We start from the raw sequence: 13,223 nt of genomic DNA on the forward strand, positions 1-13,223 counted from the left end.
CATCAACCTAAGTGCTATGCCTTTCCCAGAGGTGGAGTTATTAAGTCAGTGTAGTGGGCGAGTTACAGAGGTGGGAGCTACATTTTAGTGTAGACCCCTACAGAATTAGGTTGACATAAGCTGTCCTACATCAATCTAACTCTGTAGTGTAGACCAGATCTCCGTCTGAGCTCTTTGGTTAGACTCCAGGTGAGAGCCCTGACTCCTGCCAGCAGCCAACCCTTATTTCCCACGTCACGTTTCCCAGTCCTTTGTTCTCGAGCTGGAGGATTTTTGCCCATGGCCTTGCTGAGAGGCCAGGAAATCCATCCACCTTGGAGTCGTTTATTACTAGGTGTCAATGTCCTGTGACTGCATTTGCCATTATCTTCTGGATTCTCCACTGATATGGGGTCCCTCTTGGCCAGTCCTTTTTAGTGCCCCATCCAGCGGAGACAGCTAGGTGACATTCATACCGATGTTTCTTAGGCCATGTCTAAACTAGAAAGTAGAGCGGCACAGCTGTATTGATACATCTGTGCCACTGTAAGATCACTCGTGTAAGCGTGATGCTGATGGGAGAGAGCTCTCCATCAGCATAATAAAACCAGGTCAATGAGTGGCGTTAACTTTGTTGGCAGGAGAGCATCACCCACCCCAACATAGCGTTCTGCACACAAGTGTTTATGCCAGCAAAACTTGTGTCGCTCAGGGGTGTGTGTGTGTTTTCACACCCGAGTGACAAAAGTGTTGCTGACATAAGTGCTCAAGTGGACATGACCTTAGCTTGCCCTGGGAGCAAAAAGTCATTTTGGACACACTGGGTAACGAAGATGGCATATGGGAAAACTGAGGCACACATAGAGGTTATAAAAATAGTACGTACATTCCTCCCTTCATCACAGCCTGTCACTTTGAGTATCTAACCTCCACTGCTAACACATGGATGGCTGAGGTAAAATGATGCCAGTTTTTAAGTGACTCTTCCTACTATGTGCCTGATCCTGTCAGGGGCTAAGCACCTTCTACAACATACTGAGCCCCCTCAGCCAATGTTGAGGTCACTGGGATTTGAGGGCTCTAAGAGCCCCACAAGATGTTGGGAATATTTTGCTAGCTTGGCAGTTGGTAGTGTGGGAAGCTAAGATGTTTAGGTTTTTAGGATGGGTTAATTAGGCTTTGAGCTTTGTTTTGAGAAGTTGGCCTTGGCTAGTTCTATGAAGTCACAGCTCCGGCTGTGTTAATTTTGTTAACCAATTAGCAACTGCTTGCTTGCCTGCTTTAAGAGTATAAAGATGTATGCTGGAGAGAAATAAATGACTTTGCTGCCAATCAAACTAACTAAAAAGCTTTGTTCATATACGCCTGCAATGCAACAACAAGATACGTCCCTTTCTGTCTATTTTAAATATTGCTTTTGCGTGGAGAGGGTTTGCTGCTAAATCTGTGGGTCCTTCACTCCCCAGCCATGGAGTGCCCCCTGGAGAACAGCCAGTACCAGCTCTGTGGAACAGCCTGCCCAGCCACGTGTGTGGACCAGTCAGCCCCCAGCAGCTGCCAAGACCCCTGCGTGGAAAGCTGCCAGTGCAAGGATGGGTTTGTGCTGAGCCAGGGCAAATGCATCCCCAAGAGCAGCTGTGGATGCCTGTTTGAGGGGCGCCCCTATGCCCCCAGTGAGAGTTTCTGGGTCGATGAGGCATGTGGGACACGGTGCATGTGCAACGCAGCCACTAGACAAGTCAAATGCGTGCCTGCTATGTGCAAACGTTCAGAGAGGTGCGGGCTAGTGAACGGCGTACGGGGCTGTTACCCCTCCAGCTACGCCACCTGCTCTGTGACAAGGAATCTGCACTATGCCACCTTTGATGGACAGAGATATGACTTCCAAGGCACCTGCCGCTACCAGCTCACGGCTCTGTGCAAGAAGGCGGAGGGACTGGTGGACTTTGAGGTCTACTTCCAGGAAAGCAATACTGGTCCTGTGCAAATCAAGGTCTATGAGACCGACATCAGGGTCAGCAATCAATTCCCTGGGAAAATCATGGTGAGTTTCAGAAATTACATCTAGTGTCTAAAACACTTCTGGAAAGTCGCCTGTGAAATCAGAAGTTGGTTGCAGAAAGTGCACGGAAGGATTTTAAAAAACAGGTCAAATATTAACTGGATTCTGATGTGAATGGGAAGCCAGTGGAGAAGCTAGAGGGCTGGGGTGATCTGGTTAAACTTCGTCTTTGTGAGAAGGTGTCACTAGTATCCAGCATATGTGGGACCTGGGAGATTTGGGGCTCAGAGAGGAGGGAACAGCAATAGCCAGTGTCAGAAAAAAGGAAAGTCTGGTTGGAGGATCCTGCCCAGTCTGGGGAGCTGGACTCGGGCAGGCCGTAGAGGAGGGAGCAGGTCAGCCTGGAAGAAGATTTCAGCAGCAGTAGATGGGCCAGAGCTCTGTGCTGGAGCCAGAGGTTCCACCACGAGTGAGCGATGTTTCATATCCCATGTGTCTTGCTTTTACAGGTGAACAGTTTCCTGATTACTCTTCCCTTCAACCTCGATGATAAGAAAATCACTATGTATAGAAAGGGCTGGGCCACAGTGATCCAGACAGACTTTGGTCTCACCGTTACCTATGCTGGGTGGTCAGGACGCACCACGGTGATTCTGCCAGTCACCTACGCGGGAGCCGTATGTGGTCTGTGTGGCAATTTTAACAGTGACAGTGAGGATGACATGCTCATGAGGGATGGCACCCTGGCACCAAATCCCATCAGCTTTGGCCAGAGCTGGAAGCTGGGCGACCTCCCGGGTTGCTCTGCAGTAACGATACCACCATGCGCAAGTGTAGAGGCTATTCAAAAACAACAACGAGGTAGCAGAGGGCAGTGTGGGCTCATCTTATACCAGAGTGGCCCTTTCAGAGGATGTCACAGCAAAGTGGACCCCCATGGATACTTCATAGACTGCGTATGGCTATTGCGTCCTCAGTGGGCGGGAGAGTAATGTCTGCCAGGCCGTTGCTGGCTATGCTGAGGCATGTCAGGAAGCTGAGCTATGGTGCGTCCCTGAGGACTACGAAATTCTGCTGTGAGTCCCCCATGTTCACCGCTGCCTGCTCCTTGGGGATCATTAGTTCTTGTTGGCTGGTAGATGTGGATCTAAACACTGCAGAACATTTTTAACAGACAAAGGTCTCTCTCAGCAGGCTGGGTTCAGCAGTCATAGTGGCCTTGGCAGCTGCACCGTGGGCTAGGGAAACACTTCTAGGAATGTAGTTTGCTCTCCATGGCCAGTCCAATCCTTGCCTTCCCTTCTGAGATTGGGACATAATCAGAGCTGGGACTCAGGGTGGCTACTAATTGGGATGTTTGTTCATTAGGAACTGGGCTGGGAACCCACCAACTCATCCCACACAAGCCATCAGTTGGGAATGAATTTTAACTGGTACTGACCTGGATTCAAAACAAAAAGCCAGTAGTGAAACAATAAAACAATAAACCAAATTAGAAGCCATCATAGGAGAGAGATTATCTGTATCCCATCTCCTGGCCTCTGTGAGGCAACCAGTTCATCAGACCTGGGACCCCATTACAGATGGTGCCTTTTATTAATTAACCAAACCAAGGAAATAGAAAATTAGGAGCTTGAATGAAATTGCATGTTCTGTGATGGTTCATTGCACACATTGCTAACACACTATGTGAGCTAACTCTTTATTCTAATTACAGCTCCATCCTGTCCCCAGAACAGTCACTATGAATTCTGCAGCACCAGCTGCGATCTGACATGCAGCAACCTCTATGCCCCGGTGCAATGCATGACCCGGTGTAAGGAAGGCTGCGTGTGTGACGAGGGCTTTGTTCTCAGTGGTGACCGCTGCGTCCCCATTTCCCAGTGCGGATGCCTCCACAGGGGAATTTATTACCAGGCTGCAGAGACCTTCCACCCGAGCGGTTCATGTGAGGAGCAGTGCGTGTGTCAGGCTGGTGGGGAGGTTGTGTGTAAGGCATTCTCCTGTGGCACTGGTGAGGAATGCGGGTTGGTGGACGGCATCCAGAAATGCCACCCATTTGGATCTGCGACCTGTTCTGCCACTGGCCATCCCCACTACCTCTCTTTCGATGGGGTCTCCTTTGACTTCCAAGGCACCTGCACCTACATCCTGGCCAAGACTTGCACCGATGCCAGTGACCTTACACCATTCACTATCAGCGTAGAGAAAGATTGGGGCACCAGGAACATTTCCGTGGCTGTTGGTGTCCATTCAGGTGTATGGGATCACACTCATCCTGCTGCAAAACAACCAGGGGCTCGTCATGGTAAGTTCTCCACATTCTCATGGACAGAGATTTTATTCTAGTCTACACAGGTTTGTTTGCAGTTTGTCCAACTCTCTAATGCCCTCGTGGCAAAGGTTGCGCTGCAGGTGGTCTGCCTCAGCTTCCCCTCTTGGGCTCCTCAATAGCTCAGAAGACAAGTTGAATAACAGCCGCCATCCTTAGGATTATTAAATTAGCAAACATGCAAAATAAAGTTTTCAAGTCCATCCATTTTTCTCCATACCAGGTCACTCTGAGGTCTTTCCTGTCTGTATTCGTGCTTCCCAAATTTCAAATTTCCCAGCTGGAGTCTATTCACTCCCATCAGCCTCTTGATTCTCTTCTGTTCTCCCTGATAACTCTCTCTGCAGGGCCAGCCTCCCATCTTCCTCCTACTGCTCATATAGGGGAATCAGGTGGTTCCTGCTCAGGTGTGCCTCCTTAGTAATCAGGGTTGGCTGGCCTACTGGCCTTCAAGGACAAGCCACCCTCTTACAAATTCTTATAAAATGCACATCCATGTAGTATTTCAGCGCCTTCTAGCAACATACTAATTAACGTAACCAACTCTCAACCTATCACCAGGAGGAGATGTGCGTGCAGGGGAGAATTTTGTATTGGATTTACCTTTAAAAGTTATAAATATGCACTCACATTGCCTTATTTATGTGTGTGTTAGAGACAGCAGGTCAGAGAAACACACCTTGCACTTGGGGAGGAAATGGGGAGGTTTGTCAGGGTCCTTTGATCCTGAGGGAGTTCATTCCCCAGTCTCGAACTGCTCACCAGTAAAGCTCCATCTCCTGCATAGGCAAACTTTACCCTTATTATTCCAGAAGAAGGAAGTGGTCAGCTGTGATCTTCATCCTGGAGGTTTAATTGATCTTTTAGATACCTAGGACCCAGGCCATTGAGTGTCTTGAAGGTAAGGTGTGAGAGCTTGAACTGAACTCAGTGTTCTCTTTGGAAGGCAGCAGAGGGAGCAGAGGACAGTTTTGATGTTATCTCAGTAGTTCGTGCTGGTGAGGAGACACTTCTGTACCTGATAGAGATTCTGGAGTGCTGAAGGGTTCGTGGTATATCACATTACTGTAGTCCAGAAGAGAGGTGATGATGGCATGAAATAATTGATGCCAGATCATCATCCATCAGGATGGGATAGAGTCTCCTGCCAACTGGAGATGGTAGGAAATATTACTCATGGATGCTGCTATGTCAGAGCTTCATTTGGGTAAGCTGAGCGTCCTCTTAGCTCAGCTCAATCTTCTTTGCCTCCTTCTTGGTTTATACACCATGTTTCTGGGAATTAAAGATTTGGGGAACCCTCTACACATAATTCACATTTTTGCAAACATGGAATAAACTTCCTCTCCATTATAACTCCATTGGGTCTGTGTTGAAGAATTTCTCCCATGATGCATTACCCTGAGAAGCCTGCAGTCTAACTTGGGTTAAATACAACATGTGGTAAATTGGTAGAGATAGGAGAAGAAGGCAAGGGGTGAAGGAATGAGGTGTCACCAGGGCAGTGGGTGTTTAGGAGAGAAGGGGAGATAGACAAGAAGTAGGAGAGTGTTCTGTGGGCAGGAGCTCACATGAAAAGGAGGGGCAAGCCAAACATGGTTGGAGAAAATAGGGATGGTAAAGAGAGAACCCGGAGGGAGATGAGGTGAAGGGGAGGGGAGAGAAGAGACGTAGACTAGGGCGACAATGTGAAGACCTTGAAAGGTGAGGACAAGTCATCCCAAAGTGAAATCTGGAGTCATTCTGATTTATGCCATATGTCAGTGAGAGCAGAATCTTGCCTGTGTAGCTGCTTGCCCGTGCTTACAGGGAATGTTCTCTCTTTCAGGTGAACGGGGTGTCCCACAACCTCCCAGTGATTGTGGCTGATGGGCGACTTAGAGTGTATCGACATGGCACAAACATTCTGGTGCAAACCAACTTCGGCCTCACTGTGAGCTACGACCTGGTTTACCAGACCAGGGTCACCATCCCAGGAAGCTACGAGGGCCAGATGTGCGGCCCAAAGTGGAACTACAACGGACAGGAAGATGAGGAGTTCTTGCTCCCTGATGGCAGGATAGCCTCTGATGCAGCAGCATTTGGCTCTGCTTGGGAAGTCCAGATCCCAGGAGCATCCTGTACAGACAGATGTGCTGGAAACAGCTGTCCAGTTTGTGAGGAGAGGAAGAAGAACGTCTTCAAAGGGCACAACTACTGTGGGCTGCTCACAGACCCCGACGGCCCCTTCACAGCCTGCCACAGGATGGTTAGCCCCAGTGTGTATCAGAGCAACTGCCTGTATGATCTGTGCCTGGCCAATGGGGATGCACAGGTTCTTTGCCAAAGCATCCACAGCTACGTAACGGCCTGCCAAGAGGCCGGGGCCTCCATCCAGCCCTGGAGGAACACCACCTTCTGCCGTAAGTGTGCTGCTAGTGTAGGAGCTCTGGGATGCACTGGGGAAGGGAGAGGGTCTGTGTTACTGGGCATCTTGTTCCAGGCCTCTGGGTGTCTTCTGGAACTGTTCTGGGTGGGAGCCAACAATCTCATGTTCCTTTCTAAAGGTGCCCTGTTCCTCTCCTCCCTGTCCTGCTCTCCTCTCCTTCGTGCCTGTCCCTCTACACCGTGCTGTGAGATCTTTCCAGCCATCCATTATTTCTCTCTCTATTAAAGCTGTGAGCTGCCCAGTCCACAGCCACTACAAGGTCTGTGCCGACCTCTGTACCACCACCTGCTCTGGACACATCATGGACTGCCCGAAGATCTGTGCTGAAGGCTGTGAGTGTGACGATGGCTTCTTCTACGACGGCCAGGGCTGTGTGACTGCAGAAAGCTGTGGGTGCTTCGAGCATGGGAGATATTACAAGGTACCGCCCCCTCCTAGAGATTCTGGGTCTGATCTAATTTTTGCTCTGTCCACATCTTAATCCCTACACTGGTCAAGAATATAAGGTTTGCTATACTGGATCAGAGCATTGGTCCATCCGGGATGGCTTCCCTCTCTGCTAGTATCTAATGCTCAAAATGCCAAAAAAAGGCATAATGCCCTGTGCCTGTTGTGGGGAAACTGAGGCACAGATAGGCGCAGTGACTTGCTCAAGGCCACCTAGTGAGTGAGTAACAGATGGAATTGGTTTCCCTGGAGGTTAAAATCTAGGAATTGTTCCTGGCCTTAATCCCAGTCCTCAGCCCATTAGACAGCCTTTCTCTCTAAAGGCAAGAGGAAATAATATTATGACACAATGGACATTTTTATAGATACATAGATTCTAAGGCCAGAAGGCTCTATTGTGATCATCTAGTCTGCCCTCCTGCATAACCCAGGCCAGAGAGCTGCCCCAATATCATTCTGAGAGCACATCTGTTAGAAAACCACATCCACAGCTCTGTTTAGCACTGTCAAAAATTATTTTAAATAATTGTTTCCAGTTACATTCTGTTATTTCCTGTTTTCTAAATGTTCCATCAGCCCAATGAGACGGTCCTGACTAATGAGTGCCAGCAAAGCTGCACCTGCGTTCCTGCTCAAGGGGTGACTTGTAAAGCCCACAGCTGCTCCCAAGAAGAAATCTGCCAGATTAGAGAGGGCGTCAGGGCCTGCATCAGCAAAGGTACAGGACAGTCATTATTTGATACATGCCCTGAAGGGTTATTGTACCGGGAGCGAGTAAGCAGCTGTGGTTATGTTTCCTCACCTTTCTCACTCTCTCTCCCGCTTCATTTAGCCTCGAACTCTGACCCGAAATAGTATAAAATTTCAACTGGAAAGATGGGAAGACTTGTTGGGTCTCTCCAGCAGAATCGGGTGGGCAACTCTCAGGGAGCTGAGCACACTCTGTGATTCTCTCCGTGGGCACAGCCTGGGGGCTGCTATAAACAGAACACCCTGGCTACATACAGTCCCATAGGGACCATCAGTCAGCTGGGCAGTGTCAGAGCCCATCACCTCTCAGCCACTCTCCTTGCCTGCTCCATGCTGGATGTCTGCTTGGGCCTAATATTTGAGGAGCCCAAGCCCGAGAAGGTCAGGTCATTTTCTGACCCAGTCTGACACTTCCAATGAAACTGAATGAGCGCCATGGCCACCTCCCACCCATGGGGTTGGCACCAGGCGTAGCTATAGTTTTTTTGCCCCCCCCCCCCCAAGCACGGCAGGCAGGCTGCCTTCTGCAGCTGTGGGACTGAACTGGGACCGGCGGATCTCCCGCAGCCTGACTGCCACCTCACAGGGACTGGCAGGGCGCCCCCCGTGGCTTGCAGCCCCAGGCACGCGCCTGGGGCATTGGTGCCTGGATCCACCGTTGGTTGGCATGGTGGTGGCTATGTACTCTGTTCCTGCCATCCGCCATCCCTGGCTGCAGTGTGTGGGCTCTGGGGCAACTCCCTCACTCCACAGTATGTATAAGGCAGCCATGACGCAGTGCTAGTAGGAGCTGGGCATGCAGCCACCTCCGCGCTGACCCCACAGGTAGGGTGGCCAACTCTCTCATTTGTGAAAACTGGACACTGAGCGCCGGAACCTCCCCTGTCTCCCTGCTCCACCTCTTCCCCCAAGGTTCTGCCCCTTGCTCCACCTCTTTCCCTCAAGGCCCTGTCCCCTGATCCTCTTCCCTCACCCACTGTCGCTCACTGTTCTCTCCACCCCACGTCCCCCTGACAGCTGAGCAGGGCTCTAGGGGTGGAGGGGTGACTGGGGCAGGATGTTGGAGAGAGAGCAGGGCTCCGGGGCTGAGGGGGTGACTTGGGGAGGGAGAGCCATGCTCGGGGCAGGATGGGGAGCTGCTGGTATGCTGGTACCTTTCTCTGCCGGAGCTGTTGCTGAGTGCTTCTCCAGGCTCCAGCAGCAGCTTCTACTCCCCCCTCCCCTGGATGGCAGAGGTGGGTTACTTCAGGTAACTGGACTTTTAGTCAGGGCCGGCTCTAGGCCTTTTGCCGCCACAAGCAAAAACATTTTTGGCTGCCCCCCGTCCCAGCCCTGGGCTCCCCACCCGCAACTCCCTGCTGCCCCAGCACTGGGCTTCCCCCTTTCCCCCCCACCAGTGCCCTCCCTCCACCCCCCTGCCGCCCTAGCCCTGGGCTTCCCTCCTTCCCCCCACCAGTGCTCCCCCCACACACCTCCTGCCGCCCCAGACCTGGGCTCTCCCCGCACCTGCACCCTCCTTCCAGCGCAGCCCTGGGTCACTGGTAACTCGCTCCCAGGGCGGGTCATTCAGCAGGAATTTTGGATGTGCACAAAACACAGACAGGATTCGCTCCCATATGGTTACAGAGCTGCAGTAAAGTGGAACAATTTTCAGCTTGTGTGATTGGAGGATATCTGGATGCATATTATAAGACTGTCCTCCATAAATGAGGAAAAGTTGAGGTGTCTTTATTATTCTTTTGTTCCACTCTTTCTTTCTATGGGGAATTTGCCAATGCAATATCACTGTCTTCCTTTTAAACAAACAAACAAACAAACAAAAAGGCAATGGCTGTTAAAATGAGCAGTTCCAGTCCTAATAACCACTGGGAAGCATTTCTTGCTCAATTTTATCCTACTTTTTCTACAGCAAGTTACAGTGGATCAGTATATTTGATTTGGGAGAAATGAAGTAACAGCTGCCCAACCTGCGCTTGCGCACGCCTCATTTTTGCGGTGTTCAACCCGGGACGGCCGGGGCTGTCGGGGTGGGGGGGCGGGGGTCTGTGGGCTCCGCAGGGGAGCACGGCAGCATGTATGCAGCAGCGTGTCTGGCGCTGCGTGGAGCCAGACATGCTGGTCTGAGTGGCACGGTAAGGGGGCTTGGGGTTGGAGAAGGGGTACGGGGTTCCGGGGGTAGTCAAGAAACAGGGAGGGTTGGATGGGGTGGAGGTCTGGGGGGCAGTCAGGGGCAGGAGAAGGAGGGGTTAGATGGGTCTGGGGTTTGGGGCGGCATTCAGGGTACAGGCCGCGTTTGGATAGGCATGTGAATCCCTGGGGTTTGTCAGGGGACAGGTAGGGGTGGGGTCCTAGGGGTGAAGTTGGGGGTCTCAGGAGGGGGCAGTTGGGGACAAGGAGAAGGGAGGCTTAGATAGGGGGTGGGATCCCAAGGGGCAGTTAGAGGCAGGGGTCCCGGGAGGGGGCAATCAGGGGACAAGGAGCAGTGGCTCTTAGATAGGTGGTGGGGTCCTGGGGGGCAGTCAGGGGCAGGGGTCCCAGGTGGGGGTGATCAGGGGACAGGGAGCGGGAGGGGGGTTGGATGGGTTGGGGTTGCTGTGGAGGGCAGTCGGAGGGAGTGGATGGTGGCAGGGTGGGGCTTCCCTCCCCGTGGAGTGTCCTGTTTTTTGAATGTAAAATATGGTCTCCCTACCATTCACAGTGCAACTCTCCACTCACAGCACGCTGCCGCATGAGGTCCCCCTCCTTCCTTTCCAGTTCGTAGTGGCCAAGGAAATGCTGGGAAATGTAGTTCTTTCCCTGCTCCAGGGCTGGCTCTATAGGCAGGGAGCTAACCAAGGAACTACAGCTCCCAGGGCCCCCTGTTGGTTCTCAGCTCCCATGCTGGATCCTTGCCACCCCTGCAAATGGGCTGCCCCAAGCAGGTGCTTGCTTTGCTAGTGCCTAGAGCCACCCCTGCTTTTAGTGTCCAGTCAGCAGTGATGACTTTCCAGTCAAAAACTGGACATCTGGCAACCCTACGCACAGACAGAAGGGGAACAGCTGACTTGACAGAAGCCCAAGAGGGTCCCGTTGATTTCCTACTCAACCTGACCCGGACATGACACTTGTAGTCGGCTCCCATGAGGTTTGGGTTGCATTTCAGGGCTCTGCTCCATACTCCCTGTCACATGGCCCTCTGTGTTCGCCATGTACTAGAGGCTGTGGGGAGGGTGACATAGGAGCTGGCTCTGCTGGCTCAAAGACTGCTATGGTCTCACCCTGCAGAGAGATTTCCCAGCAGAGGACTTGTGGGAGGTTTGGGAACTGTACAAAGGAAATGTGTATGGGGACAGACAGACAGATCGATCGATCATTTGGTCCATTTCACAAACAGGCTATATTAAGAAGTAGGATTCCAAGGACACTAAATTTCATCCCAATTTTCACACCACCCTCAGCCCCCTCTCTGCTATCATGTATAACTGATTCGTCTGATGTCTCTTGTCTTTCTATTGTCTTTCCCCACTAGTTATTCCATCCTGCAGTGTGGTTCGCTGCAGAGAAGGAACTATTTGCAAGATGATAAATGGGCAGCCAGAGTGTGTGCCAGTCTCTCAGGCCACGTGCTGGGCTGGGGGTTACTTGCATTACCACACCTTCGATGGACGGGTGTATGATTTCCACGGCACCTGCAACTACACGGTGGCCAAGACCTGCAGGGATGCCTCCGGCCTGCCCTCCTTCCACGTCATGGCCAAGAGCGAGAACAGGGGGAACATACAGGTCTTCTACATTGGGTCGGTAACTGTCCAGGTGGATGGAGTCACCATCACAGCAGCCAGAGCTGAGGTCGGCTTTGTGGGGGTAAGTGCTGGGTGTGATCAGTACTTAGAGAGGATACCTTGAGAACATTTATCCAAGGTGTTGCGGGGGATAGAATTGTTTACGTAGTAGAGGGTGCTCTCCTCCTGAATTGGTGCTGTCCCTGAAGCGACGGCACTGTACTGGGGGGTGCTGTACTATGTTCAGATGTAGAGGTATCCCAGTAGGGTGCACTCTCCCCTTGGAGTCAGTGCTGACCACAATTCCCATCATGGCAATACCAGGTGCTGTGTGTCATAGAATGGTGCAGGTGGCCAGCAGGGGGCGCTGACCCAATTCCAAAATGTGGCAAATGGAAGCAGGGCCTGTGGGTGGGAACAGTGCACAGAGCCCCCTGGCCTGCAGGCGGGGGCAGCACATGGAGCCCCGTGACATGCACCATTTCCTGGGAGTCACACGGACTTCCTCCATCCCTGGGAAATGCTGGGGCCGCCCGAGGTCAGTGCCGCCCAGAGCCCACACCTCGAACTCCGTCCCACACTCCAACCCCCTGCCCCATCCCTGAGCCCCTTCCCGCACCCAAACTCCCTCCCGGTACCTGCACCCCACAACCCCTCCTGCATCCCACCCCCCTACCCCATCCTGGAGCCCCCTTCTACACCCAAACCCCTCATCCCAGCCCCACCCCAGAGCCGAAACCTCCAGCCAACAGCCTTCACCCCCTCCTGCACCCCAACCCCCTGCCCCAGCCCGATGAAAATGAGTGAATGAGCAAGGATGGGAGAGAGTGTGCAACAGAGGGAAGGGGGATGGAGTGAGGGGGGGCAGGGCCTCTGAGAAGGGGCAGGGCCTCAGGGCAGGGAGCAGAGCAAGGATGTTGAGTTTTCTGCAGTTAGAAAGTTGGCAACCCAAGATGTGGCCCCCTCCCCTGCAGGAGCCACTTCCTAATGGTTCTAGGTGACAGCTCCTTCCCTGTCGCCACTTCCTAATGGCACTAACTGATGCAGCCTTATTGCCATCAAAATTCCAGCCTTTGAACTGTTTACAGTGTCGTGGTCGCCATGCTGGTCCCAGGGCGTTAGAGAGACAAGGTGGGAGAGGTAATGTCTCTTATTGGACCAACTTCTGTTGGTGAAAGGGACAAGTCTTCCAGCTACCCAGAGCCCTTCTTCAGCTCTGGGAAGGGTACTCAGGGCTGGTCTATGCTAGAGAATTAGATTGACCCAGATGTGTCGCTGAGGGGCACATAGGTGCCAACGTGTTGGGTCCCGGGGGGTGCCCCAACCACTCTACCCCCCTGTCTCCAGCCCCCGCCGCGTCCTGCCCCCCTCGTCACCACTGTCCTCCAGCCCCTGCCCCCGCTGCACCCCCTCCTGCCCCCGCTCCTCCCCCCCCGTGCCTCCTGCACACTGTGGAACAGCTGACCTTGGTGGGCAGGAGGCACTGGGAAGGACGGGAGGAGCTGATCTGGGAAAAACCCACAC

General features: G+C 52.5%; 1 protein-coding gene across 1 annotated transcript in view; it reads left to right on the forward strand.

Moving 5' to 3' along the window:
• LOC120390523 (IgGFc-binding protein-like) overlaps nucleotides 1–13,223 on the forward strand; it is a gene marked incomplete at its 3' end in the record, with an annotated part of 98,340 nt that overhangs the window by 6,870 nt on the left and 78,247 nt on the right. Inside the window, exons 6-13 of the mRNA XM_039513253.1 lie at nucleotides 1,446–2,023; nucleotides 2,491–2,937; nucleotides 3,716–4,183; nucleotides 4,239–4,289; nucleotides 6,142–6,715; nucleotides 6,969–7,162; nucleotides 7,765–7,906; nucleotides 11,447–11,781. Coding sequence (XP_039369187.1) covers nucleotides 1,446–2,023; nucleotides 2,491–2,937; nucleotides 3,716–4,183; nucleotides 4,239–4,289; nucleotides 6,142–6,715; nucleotides 6,969–7,162; nucleotides 7,765–7,906; nucleotides 11,447–11,781 — 2,789 coding nt within the window. The remainder of the gene's footprint in view (nucleotides 1–1,445; nucleotides 2,024–2,490; nucleotides 2,938–3,715; nucleotides 4,184–4,238; nucleotides 4,290–6,141; nucleotides 6,716–6,968; nucleotides 7,163–7,764; nucleotides 7,907–11,446; nucleotides 11,782–13,223) is intronic.

This window comes from Mauremys reevesii, linkage group 24 (genome assembly GCF_016161935.1).
Source record: "Mauremys reevesii isolate NIE-2019 linkage group 24, ASM1616193v1, whole genome shotgun sequence".
In the NCBI taxonomy this organism is placed as follows: domain Eukaryota; kingdom Metazoa; phylum Chordata; order Testudines; family Geoemydidae; genus Mauremys; species Mauremys reevesii.